General features: G+C 40.6%; 1 protein-coding gene across 1 annotated transcript in view; it reads right to left on the reverse strand.

Annotated features, from left to right (window-relative positions):
- usp43a (ubiquitin specific peptidase 43a) overlaps nt 1-13262 on the reverse strand; it is a 110306-nt gene that overhangs the window by 86339 nt on the left and 10705 nt on the right. Inside the window, exon 2 of the mRNA XM_072383456.1 lies at nt 11399-11554. Within this exon, the coding sequence (XP_072239557.1) occupies nt 11399-11554 (156 nt within the window). The remainder of the gene's footprint in view (nt 1-11398; nt 11555-13262) is intronic.

A 13262-nucleotide genomic window follows, 5' to 3' on the forward strand; every position in this document is an offset into this window, starting at 1 on the left:
TGGATCTCCTCTGTGTGCCTGTCATTCACTGTGACTGTTTTACCCCCTAAGGGGACATATTGAATTTTTCATCACAACATTTCAGTCACAGCATCCCTCTTTAGGGCTGCTCGGTGGACAGTAGGGAGCCGCATCAGATCCCTCGGCTCACAAACTCTGCCCAGTCTGATTTCTACTAGCCTCCGTGTTGCTAAGTTCTCCACTCAAAAATACCTTGTAAGAGTGCTGTGAACCGGTCTTTTTCTTTTCCTCTTTTTTTGTGCGATTCATTCGTTTACCAAAACCCATGAGAAGAACTGAGATTCAGATAGGGGAGTTCAGCTCTCATCATATGTTCTCTGGAGTCAGATTATCCACCCCAATAGCTCAGAATCTTCTTTGACTGAGATGAAACCTACAGTAGTTTTTCTTTCCAGTGTAGCAACACCCGTGAAAACTAATCTTTTGCTTCATACGGGCTGTAAATATCTACTTCAAAACTACAATTGTGACTCCCTGCTGTTCTGCAAATGGCATCTCTGTCCACACACACAGATAAGAAGATGCTCAAATACAGATGTTTTCTGGCTTCAAGTCTATATTTATATCTCTATATCTAGATCTTTATTCTCATTTGTCTAAAAACCCCAACCTCTTCCTCTTTACTACTCTCAAAAACTAATGAGTAATTGTGTCAGCTGCCCTTTCCTTACTTTCTTTCTTTCTGGGCACTTCTGACTTCTCCTCACAGATCTGTGCTGACATTCTGAGAGACGCCCAACTCTCCCCACTCTCTTATAACACGTCACTTAATATCTTACACTTTTCTACTTTATTGACTCAAACAAATGTCTAAGGAGTAATGCAGCAAGGCAGAGGAAAAATCTGAAGAACAACATCAAAGGTAAATAGTGAAAATGTGCTTTCATTTTCAAGTGAGCGCATGCTGTGTTACGAGCACCACAGCAGAGGTAGGCTCTAGACTCCATCAATCCAAAGGAGAAGCAAAGAAAAACAAAAGAGCTGTCAGAGCTGGTTTCGTCGCAATAACACACAGCAGCCACAAAAGAGTTCACATTATGTCTCTACGGGAGAAGACTGTTTTAGAGAGCAGGTCAGAGTAGGACTAGAAGGAAATAACCCAAAGATATTTCATAAGGAACCGAGCTTGGGATGGACACCATTGTGGGGAAAAGTGAACTATTTAATTATCGTGAAAAAGAGAAGGTAAAATATGTACATTGAGGAGTACTTTAGAAAGCAGAGGCACACACACACACACACACACACACACACACACACTAATCCTATTAAATTGGTAGCATGGGGGGGATTAGCCAACACCGAAAAAATATAGAAACTCTCAGAAACACTATTATATAGCATGTTTTTCATGCAGAAAGAGGTTATAGCTCATGTAAGGAAGGCCACAACGGACTTTTTCTCTTTTGCAATATTAAACACCTTCTACTGCTCCTTTAACGATGACCCTCTTCAAAACAAAGACTAAGAACAAGAATTGTGAATTTCTCAAGATTTCTTGTTCCCGCCCACCGTCTGGTGAAATTTGTGGCATCTCGAAAATGACACGCACGCTTAAAATCAGGTTGCTGGGTCGAGTATGGGGTCGCAGCTGTGGCAGGGGTTGCACTGCTTTGATGTAACCTGTGTGAGAAGAGAGATGGGTGCAGAGCAGTGTAGGGGGAGAGCGACCAGATGGCAACTGAAGGTTTCATGACAGAAGAGCTTCAGCTGGATGATACATCAACTCCACCAGGGGGAAGGCAGGGAGGGAAGGAAGAGTGACCAACATTCCCCTTCAGTCCCTAAAGAATAATAGGATAACTCAGATATAAAGAAAAAAAATGGAATGCAAGAGTCACCACCCAAAAACAAAAGCTGTACTTCCTTGACACCAGTTTAGGCTACCAATCACACACAAAGTTCATCATGTGACCTCAACTATACACATGTTGTCTGGGTGAGTCAACAACCCAAATGAGACCTCAGCAACTCAAGTCACAGATGACCCCACAAAGAGGTTAAATACCTTAGATGCCCCACCAGTTAGTTAGAACTCAACAAGCATGAGCGCTCCTAAATAATCTACATTTATTTACCACATAAGACTTTTATAAGAATGGAAGCTGTGATCCGTCAAGACAAGAATTCACGTTCGCCAAAAGCTTCAGATACATCTGTAGATTAGCATAAGTTCCAAATAAAATCAGTTTTACCTGGGTAAACATTGGGTAGTTGTGTTAATCTACTAGCAAAATGATTGGCAAAAATTGGATGTTTTTATGGTAGGCAACACTACTAATCTATAAAGTTAAATGACTACTGGAAAACTGTAATATAATGATACGAGTCCTTCTTTTGCCACTGCATCACTTCGCCAAGTTTTATGAAAGTCAGATCACTGTTGCATCATTTTGGTGACAAACAGAAAAACTCCAATGATCATATCATGTGAAAAGCACATGGACGATTATAATTAATACTAATATGTAACAAGTGCAAAAGAATGAGGCCGATTTCCCATAAAGCTGTTAATTTACCGGAATGTAACTGATTGCCAATATGATTCTCAAATATCACATGTTGGATTGTTGGAGCTCAACAGTTAAAGTCAGAGCAAAAAAACTGCAGAAATTTGTATATATAATTGATAATTGTTACATGTTTGAAACTAGTTGCTTAAAACATGTTAAAAGTGTGCCTGTGTATCTGACAACGAGCTAGCCGACTTCTCTGCCCTCATCCCTGGAAGACATGTTCTCTGCATATCTAATTGTGCAGAACATGGGTCTCTTATAACAGCTGAAAAGTAAACTTGAGATGACGAAATAGATTCACTTTGTGAAGAGCAGAGCTGAAACACATCACCACACTAGGTATGGCAACGCATCAGCTCAGGAAGTCAGATTTATGCTGGGAATTCAAAGGCCTTGTTAATCATTTCATACTGCTGCTGTTATAAGACTGCCTTTCTACACGGATACTGGAGTTACACACCATGAAGAACCAGCAGCACACTGCAGTAGTCAGTGCTTTACATCCTCTTTGAGAACATAAGTAAGAAAAGTTACGAAAGTAAGTGGACATTCGGTGGATTGATTTTGTTCAGAGCCACAGTAATACAGAGTTGAGGATCATCACCAACACCAGCCTAAGTTTTTAACCTGAAAGTTTTCCAAACTTTTAATCAGAGACACAAGTACACCAATAAAATCACTGCCACAGCCAGTGAGTCTCTCCCTCCCCCCTCCTGCTGTGCCAATGCTTTTGCAGGACATGAGAATGGAAGTTCCACAATTTAACAAAGACAATAAATCAGCCCATACCTGGAAAGGGATGAAAATATCTAATATCTACAGAGTGCATTTGTGATTTCACACATAAGATGGTTGGTTCATTAAGAAATATTCCCTTTTGTTTGTTCTGTTGTGTGATTTATTTGAGCTGATCAGACCTCTTTACCACCATCTTCAAAAGAATATGGTCCAGTGTCTCAGAGGGGAGAGCACTGCTGCTTTTCCTATGGAGAAAATTATGGAGCAGTTTGATAACTCTCTCATGGTGACACTGAACCCAGTGTTGCCTCCATCAGTGTGTGATAGAGGAAAAGATGTACTGTGTGAGTGTGTGTGGATGGGTGGATGCGGCTAGTAGTGTAACAGTGCTTTGAGTGGTCAGCTAGGCAAAAACAGCCCATTTCTAAATAATGATTTTGAAACCTAATTCTAATTGGCCACCGTTTTAAATCATTCACTTTTGGCTGGGCGGTTAACACATCTGTGATGTGAAACTCATGCATATTTCTTTCTGCTTTAATCAGATTTTAGGATTAGAGTCCTCTCATGTCAGATAGTTTGTCAGATGATTTTTTTCGCCTACTGTCAAAATCAGCTTACCCTGACTGAAACCGCAGCGACTTTAGTTGGTCTGTTTAGTCGCACCCAAATATTCATAAATGAATGCAGTCGATATGTGTCACCCAAACTTAAATCTGACTAAATGTTATCAGACCCTGGAATTAGATAATCAAGGCAATTAATCACAGAACATAATAAGAGTTGGCTTGGTTGAAAGTGGTTTAAAGTTGTTTGGAATTCTCAATCAATTCAAAGCCATTCTTAATATCTGATAAATATTTCTTTTAAAAATGTAAAATATTGACAGCCTCTTCTTCTCCATCCCTAAACAACAGTACATGGTTATTTAATTACATATGACCCTTGAAATATTAGTCTTTTTGTTTATTAACACTTAATATTTTCCCATCCAAAATAGTAGTCTCTACCAACAACAATGTAGGGAGGCATGTACGACATCAGAGCATCAATGTTCTGTCGATGGACACTGATGAAGAACACACCAGCTCAAAGGTCCCATCTGCCTCCGCCTGTCACCCCACCTGTCAGCAAATTCATCTCTTTCACTGACATTTGCTTTCCACTCTCGGATGAACTTGAGTCAAAAGCTCATGGAGTGCTATCAAACTCACTATTTCTGTCCCTGTTGATAAGAGGACTTGCTCACTTTACTATAGAAACTGGCCCAACTTCAAAGCCTATGAAGTTGCCAGCAGGGCCAAGAGGTTTCTCTTTTCCTCTCTCTGCAGTAAATCCACTTGGGACAGAAAGGCCGACCACTATCGACATTTAAAATCGAACAGCGCATACATAATTCTTTGGAACTGGTGTTGCACTGGCAATCCTCCGATGACTGTCCTTAGGGGAAGACACCAGTTTTATTTAAATGTGCCTGCTCTGAATCCTACTCATGGAAAGGCCTGAGGTAAAAACTAACTGTGCGCCATGTGCTCGCTCGGTGAACAGTGACTTAGTTTGCTGGACGGTCCGCCAGTGATATCAGAGTAGTTTAGTAATTGCCTCCACATTTTGAGAACTGCTGAAGCCTGAGGGAATAATCTAATGCGCCAGTTATGAGACACCGAATATCATGTAATCAATTCCTGCATCGAGCAGGTCAAGAAATGAAAGGGAAAAAGGAAAAACTCACTTGGGGCCAAAACAATTCTTCCCTCTTGCTTTTCACTGCGCTTTTTTTTTCTTTTCTATTCAAACAACTCTTGCTCCACACAAGAGTAATAATCTAAGACGTTATTGTGTGCTAAGCCATGACTTCACTGTGGTCTTCTGTTAGCTGGTCAGAATCCTGCTGATATGGAGCCAGTGGGGCAAAAGGGAAACCAAGCCAGTTTAGCAAGGACCCATTCGAGGGAGGATTAACATTATTGAGCTGCCTTCCTGTGCATTCAGTCTTGTGTTATATAATGCTATTTAGGTAAAGCCGGTGGATTGGTCACACCATATATATGTAGCAGGTATACTGCACAAAGTCTGTGACATCAGCGGATCCCTCTGTATGCCACACCGCAAACAAATCTGTTTCTTTGCAAAGCTTTGTATCGTAATGCAAACCAGGATCAATATGTAGGCTTGCTTGTGACATCCAAGTTATCCTAGAACGCTAACTTTTTTTATTAACAAAAGACTTAAAAGGGGAATAAATTTACTAACACAACTTGTGGAAATAGTAGAATCTGATAGTCAAGAAAAGTCCATTTCTTTCAACACTCAGCACTGTCATCAATACATGTTCCACGGCTGAGCAGACAGTGATGCAGAGTCAAACCCTATTGACGACATCTAAGGGCCGAGTTACATTTTGTAATTAGCGTTTTTATATTTAACCTCCGGAAACATGTTGAAATTCTCAAGAGTAATGGGCTCCTGTTGAAACAAGAACATATTGATGCTTGTTTTCTACCGTTTATATATATTGTGTGTATGAATAGCTGCACAAGATAATACCCTTAGATTAAAACCAAATATGAGCGAGCAACTGGAGTCAGATCAATTTGTAGCTTCGGTCATGTCAGTGACACATTTATCTCTGAAGTACAAATCTATTTTATCTCCATTTTGACATAATGTGGTAACATCTAGATGTTTATCTATTGATATGGGACTCATGGTTGTGCAGGTGCTGCGACTTCCTTGCACATTCCGAAGATATACTTGGCTTCTGTGCTGTGACGAACATGTGGCCCGTCTGTTCTGTACCCTGCCTCTCACTTAATGCATGCTAGGATAGATTTTAACCCCCTTTCAAGCTTGGACATGATAAGCGGTTTACAGAATGGATGGGTGGATTTATTGATTTATTTGGATTCCCATCAGTTAGAATCAAAGCGGCAGTCCGTCTTAGTGAGTCCCTTTGCACAGACTAATACATGAGCCAACGGAGGCAGACAAAACATTAGAGCACAAGACAAGTTGCAGCCTCCGGAATGACCACACAGTTGAACCTAACTAACATGGTGTCAGATGAGCATGACATTAGGATTTACTGGAAGCTCTTTTTTTTTTAGTCAGTTATATTTGTGTGTATTTAGTAAAGCAATGAATTACTGTGTTGTCTACACATCTGTCCATGATGAATTTCATGTCCTCAGCAGAGGAAGGATGTAAAACATTTTGTTTATTTCAGTCTGTTGCAGCTTTGCAGACGTTTTAAGTGACAAAATATCATCTTGCTTGAATCATACAAAATATACGACATAAACAAGGGCTGTTTGTCTAAAAAAAAAAGTCAAAACAGTAAATCTGCAGAGAATTTTCTTTTTTTTTTTGCAAAATTAACATTTTTTGGTATTCACTGTTGAGATTCAGTCCTAATGTAAATTCTGTGAGCTGCATCATCCTTGACACTAGGCTGAAAGACCAGAAAAAACATTCAAAGTCACAGGTGCTACCTCACTCTCCCACTGTTAAACTCACCCACCACCTGCCTCCTGCACAGCTAAAAAGACTTCCATCATCTTGTAGTTGCAGTTAAAAAGGCATCTAAAGACACATCATTCTAATACCCAAATGATTTTTTGTTATTAGAACTGAATGAGAGTGTAGTCTTTGTCCACATGACTGTACACTATTCACTCTAAAGTTATTAAAACACAACAATTCTTATTCAGTAAGAGTAATGAAAACAATAAATATGATACTGAAGTTCTATCAATGGATCTCCCCAAATGTAACATGCTGGAATGTTAACACATGAAAATTCTAGATGATAACCGACTCATAGATAACTGATCCAAGTCAGTTTTGCTATCATCTGATTGATAAGATGATGAAAATAGGATTAAAAAAGGATATAAAAGGTTTTTTTCCTATTGAAAAAAAAAAAGCATACGACCAATAGAGAGAAGGCAGAGATTAATTTGGAGATTGCAATGACAGAGGAATTTTGACTCTTTAGAGATATTTAAGCTGTCCCAAGATATTTGTGAAAATATAAAATAGATTATTACAACATAATCTTTCTCTTGGATCTGTTGGAACCGTATAACTGTAGGGAGAAGAAACGCCGAGTTCAAATAGAACAGTAAACCTAGTAGTACAGAGCTGAACAATTTTTCATTTCACATTTAGTTGAATACTAAGATTACCCATCCGCCATTGCAGCTTACTTGAGCTAAAAGGAAAAAATGAGAGGCTGCTGATTGCACGTGTTGTCATGATAATTAATAGTTATTATCAATGTTTTTTTGTTTTTTTTTTGTAAGAGGTTATCACGACCTTAAAAAAAATAAAAAAATTCTCCCAATGTCTTGAGGAAAAACCCCTGCCGACACGAGCGCTAGCCTATTAGCAGGCTAACCTAACGTTAATTTGGTTAACTTAGCTGTGGAACTGTTAACATTAGTTTTGTTTACTAAAATTACAGCAGCAGAAGTAATAGATAACTTTGATGATTGGGAGAACACGTTAATGCTGTCCGCAGTGGTGACACTGTAGGCATTTCCAAACAGAGAAATTTTTGTTTAGAGAACTTTAACCCCATGTCAGCATAGCACTTTACTGCGGCAGAAAAGTGCTAGCAGGGTGCTCGAGAGTGCTTCCCACTTGCCTTCTTATTGTCAACGGATGAGCTTGTCATGACTCACTCCGACAATGCAAAGAAGTGAAAAAAATTTTAGGCGGGAAATGTAATGGAAGATTTATAACTAAAGCAATAGGGCTCCTGAAGCATCGCCGTTTGCATTATGGGGATAAAGCAGTCTTAATGAGTCCCAATCCTATGCCGTTTACTACACGTTACATAAAGTGTGCCTTTATTAGCACTGCTGTCAAAGTAATGAACCTCGGTACTGGGCAGCACAGTCGCAGTGACAGTTAAGTCTGTAACAATATTCACTTTCTAGGACTGCTTGTCCTCAGTGGGCAGAGTGGAAGCAGAGTGGAAGCAGAATAAGCAGCGCTGCCAGTAAACTCGAAGCAAACTGAGAGGAACAGGCTGATATTAACAAATGTAGTCCAACACTGGGGTTTGTCACAGTGGGGGCCGATCACAGCAGGTCGTCATATTCAGTATGCTATACTGTAAAGACCAAACAACATACAAACACACAAAATTATAAAAGACTAATTAGAAAGGTCTCAAAAAAAATCCAGGCCATTCTATGACTACGGCAACACAATAATCAGAGTTAACACAACTAGGGAACATTTCCGATTCATTCTAAAGTCATGATCTGAGACCAAGAGATCGTTCTCGTACTCATCTACCAACACATCAGAAGTAATGTGAGAAATTTAATCAAAACAAAAACTTCTTGCCAAAAGCACGAGAAAATGACACAAACAGCCTTATTGCCGATGGAAACAAAGTCCATTTGTATCAATCTATTCGAAACCGAGCATGATCAAGAGACAGGAGAAGAACAGAAAAAACACTAAAGTGCACTCCTGTCCAGTCCAGTAAATATATCTACCAAGGACAATTTTTACTTTAGTCAAGTCAAATTTATTTGTAAAGCACATTTCATGTACAAAACAATTCAAATTGCTGACATAAAATAAAAGCATTGCAGCAGGGAGTGGAAGAAGCATTAAAAATACATAAAAGAATATAAAAAGAAAGAAAAAAAATAATTAAAATGAAATTAAAATAATCAAAAACAAGCAACAGTCTAGATAAGTTAAAATATACCATGCAGATTTCATGCATAGACACATGAGAAAAGAAATGTTTTTAACCCGAATTTAAAAATGTCTACATTTGATGAAAGTTTAATCTCCACTGGCAGTTTGTTTCACTTGTTTGCAGCATAACAGCTAAATATTGCTCCTCCATGTTTAGTCTGGACTCTGGACTGGACTAGCTGAACTGAGTCCTTGGAGGAGGGGGGATGGGACGGGGAGCCCTGCGTTTCTTGGTAGATGGTGGTTGCTGGAGTCCAGGCTGGGATAGAGACATCCTTTGGAGACCTTGGGTGATGTGGAATAAAGGGTCTAGTGAGGGGGGGGGGGGGCTGGGGCTTGTTTGCCTCGCTGCTGTGTCCTTCACTCTTATCTGTACAGTCATGTTTGGGTTTGCCGTCCCAACAGCATAACGTAAGTGTGCACCAAGTAATCTGCATCCAGTTTGATTCGGATACACGCAATCAGGTCTGAAACTCTCCTTACATTTCCAAAAGATATTAAAGTTATCAATGAACTTAATCCCATGGGCGATGCATGCATTTGACAACCATGTGTTCAGGCCAAGAAGTCTGCTAAAAAGTTCAGTTTCTTTACCCACAGTAGGAATGGGGCCTGAAATGGAGACACGATGTGCTCCATAGTGACAGTCTCTCCAACAGCAGAGAAAAGTCTTTCTTCAGGATCTCAGAGCCAGTCTTCCTTCCCAGAATATCTAAAGACCCTGTGTGGACAATGATCCTCATGCCATCTGGATATGTAGACAGAATGGTCGGCAAGATATCTTATCAGTTCCCTGACTGATGTATCAGAGAAAGTTATATTTTCCGTCTTTGTCATTCTGACATACTGTGTTATAGAGTCCCCAATCAGAATGGTGTCTATTCCATTTTGTGTGGCTGGTTGTGGCATTTGGGCTTCTCCTAATATTCTGGTTAGTCCTTGGCAGAGTTTTGGGGACATTTCACTTGTTTTTCTATCACATTCATTGTCACACATTCTATTTGGAGTCAACGGATCCTATTTATTATGCAATGGGACTTCAGGTGGTGGAGTGAATGCTGGAGGTTTAGGTTTCATGCTGGGTTTCATGTTTACCTCCGTGACGGACAACATGAGACCAGGTCCTGGCTGAGGTTGATGACTTTGGTTTTGGCACCAACACTGTTCCAGTGGGAGATGTCAGTCGGACCGTCCGGTTTGGGAGCTTCACCAGATATTCCAGTGTCATTTGGACACATCCAGGGAAGTGTGTCAGCCAGGTCTGCAGCGTGAGACTCCACATCAGCTGTTATCCCGCGTAGAAAGGTCTGAGTTAGTCCTTTGGCACATGAAGGCTCCACAGCCTGCACAGGAGCTACAATAGAGTTGATACATTCCTCGTTCGCACAAATGTCTTGCAGTGTTTCAATCCTCTTCTCTCACAGAGAGTCGCTCACACTCTGTGCAGCTCACTGATATTGTAGGGTTAGGGGACATTGTTCTGTCCGATTCTCCTTGCAAACAGGAGGGCCAATACCGTTTACAAGCATACACTTAAAAGAAAAGGAATAAGAGAATAAAATTATATCCAAGACTTGTGGACAGAAGAATTATTTAAAAGCAAATAAGGCAGTAAGCAGCAGGAGGAAGCAGAGACACATCTGCACTCTTCAGAAGCAGGAAAGACTCTAGGAGGACTCTTTAGGCTCTAGGAGACTTTAAACATCAGATTTTAGATCGGACATAAAAGTAATAAACTCCACCATGATGTGTACGCGTTTCATTCCTTCTAAACATATCGCGTCTAGTCCTGGCTACGTTCCAAGTGCGAGGTTGCAAGCATGTGAGCATCCGAGCAGCATCAGAGACAAAGACGCAGGAAGGTGGCGCGGAAGTCAGCCACTTCAATGGCTTCAACGGCTGCTCACAAAGAGGGTTCAACTCTACTGCAGGTGAAAAAAACCACACTCAAGGAACTGCAACTATTCAGCATCTGATCAATTTTCAGCTCCACTTTGGGGGAATCTGTGGTTTGCAATGGAAAACAGACTCATTAACCCTTTCCTTTTCTGCACGTGTTAAAGTGATTACTTTGACTAAAATGAAAACAAGAATGCTGTCCATCAGTATTCCATGAACAAAAGAATTTCCACAGAGATCACCTCTAGTCAGATCTGCCATGGTCAACTTAACTTAATAGGATTGGTTTGGTGTAACGTGGCCGGGTGAAGGTACAGTATATTGGAAAGTATTCCAGTTTCCTCTAATAACACTACCAAATAGTTTGAGGAGACGAGAATATAGATAGAAGACTTTGTGCGTATTTGTGTTCCTTATGATGCAATTAATCTGTAAGCCAAAACGCAGATTTGATTCATAATTTTACATCAGGCAAAGAATCCACAGGAATGCAGACTCACCTTGGTGCTGGCTTTGGTCTTACTACTGCTGCTGTTGTTGTTGTCAGGGCTGGGATGGAAATCTTCGTGAACTCTGTCCAAAAGCCAGAGGAGGAACTCGAGGGCATCGTGCTGAGAGTTTCCCCGAAACTGAGAGCTGTATTTGGCCACGATGCTCTGAGGAGAGAGAAGAGGTCACAATCAGTGTCACTTTGAATGAATTAGAGGTACCTTTTCTGGCAAAAAACTTTTCAGCAATCTTTATTGTGAATGCGAATAAATACTCAAAACTACAGTCACAGTTGCTTTCATTACAGTCAGCTGACAGTTTTTCAAGGCTCAGAGACAAATCTTCAAAAAAAAAAAAAAAAAAAGATCAGTTGAACCATAAGTCTAACAAAGACATTCAACTTAATGCCATGGATGGCAAAGCCAAGTATCCAAATCTCACATTAAAAAGCTGTTGCCAGTTGATTTTCATGTGTAGCAAAACTTGCTGCAACAACAAAGAGCACAGAGGCTCGGACAACAACACACAGCACAGAGGCTCGGACAACAACACAAACAGCTGGAGAGTGACTGCGCTCCCTACTAAGAATACAATACACATCTTGCCATTTCAAGATATTACCGCATCGTTTTTTTGCCAGTTGACATTCAGTATCATATAGGATTAGATTAGGCTCGGTCATGTTTATTCATGCAATTCACAATTTAACAAGGTCCAACTTTTGGCTGCCGTGCATGACTTAACACAGGAGGACTCATATGTGAGACATGAATGAAGGATGTAATGATAGATTGTACAAACGACCAAATCTAATTATTAGAAAGCACTAATTTAGAATATAGTCAGCTCTCTTTTAAAAATGACATTTTCACTTCAATGTTATGTCCCCACATACTCAAAGCACAAACACAATTAACAACAGACTGCACAAGTGAAATTAGGACTTACTATTAATTTCTTTTCATTTTCAGAGGTGCAAAGTGCTAGTAGCCAACAACATTTTGAGAAAATTACACCATTCAAAACCTACCAGGTATTACGAGAAGAAACAGCCATGCTGTACAATTCAACCTTGAGGAACGGGGTAGAGAGTGTACCATCAGACAGAAAATGACATTAACACTACAGTAGGTGGCTACTGCTCCGTCTCTCCTTCACTCTGTGTGTGACTGATGGGATCCAGTATCTGCTCCGAACCTCATTAAAAATCACCACATTATACCTGCAGTATCCCGGGATCTAAATATAAACACAGGAGGGAGGCACCCCTCCTGCTCCATTCTATCTGACAGAGACAGGCCGCTAATGAGCTTCATCACTATGAGCGAGCGCTGACAGGGGATGAAGGGATGTGGGACAGATGGAGAGAGGGAGCTGCAGAGTAAGGGATGGGATGCTGGCGAAGTTTCAACGGGCCGCTGCTTGTTCGCCCGTCTCTCTGTCAAATCTACGCCAGAGTTGTGACAGGCCCAGAAATATGAAGTGGCAAACCACAGGCAGCAGGGTCTCACAAAGTTATCAGCTAAATTGGAGAGGTCAAGCTGCAAAGGGTGAGACAAAAGGACAATTCTCTAGAAAACAGTGACTAGACTGAGTCTAATTACAGGCGACATCAAAAGGCTTGGACTTCACGGAGCAGATCTCTCTCTCTCTCCATTTTGTGTGTCACAGCTGGTACCGTTAGTTTTGCTCATCTCTTTGATATCTGTTTTTGCGACTGTCTCTCGTGAAGTGTGCCGCACGGCCTCAAAGACGCTTTGCCGAAGCAGAGAAGTTGTAATCCCATGCATCATGTCTTTTTTATAATTGATTTCTTGCAAAGAGAGGAATGAAAGGAAGAAATCAAGGCTTTTTTCCATCTCAGCACAGACTCTT

Source organism: Leuresthes tenuis, unplaced genomic scaffold (genome assembly GCF_036924035.1).
Source record: "Leuresthes tenuis unplaced genomic scaffold, fLeuTen1.0.hap1 SCAF_4, whole genome shotgun sequence".
NCBI classification, from domain to species: Eukaryota; Metazoa; Chordata; class Actinopteri; order Atheriniformes; family Atherinopsidae; genus Leuresthes; species Leuresthes tenuis.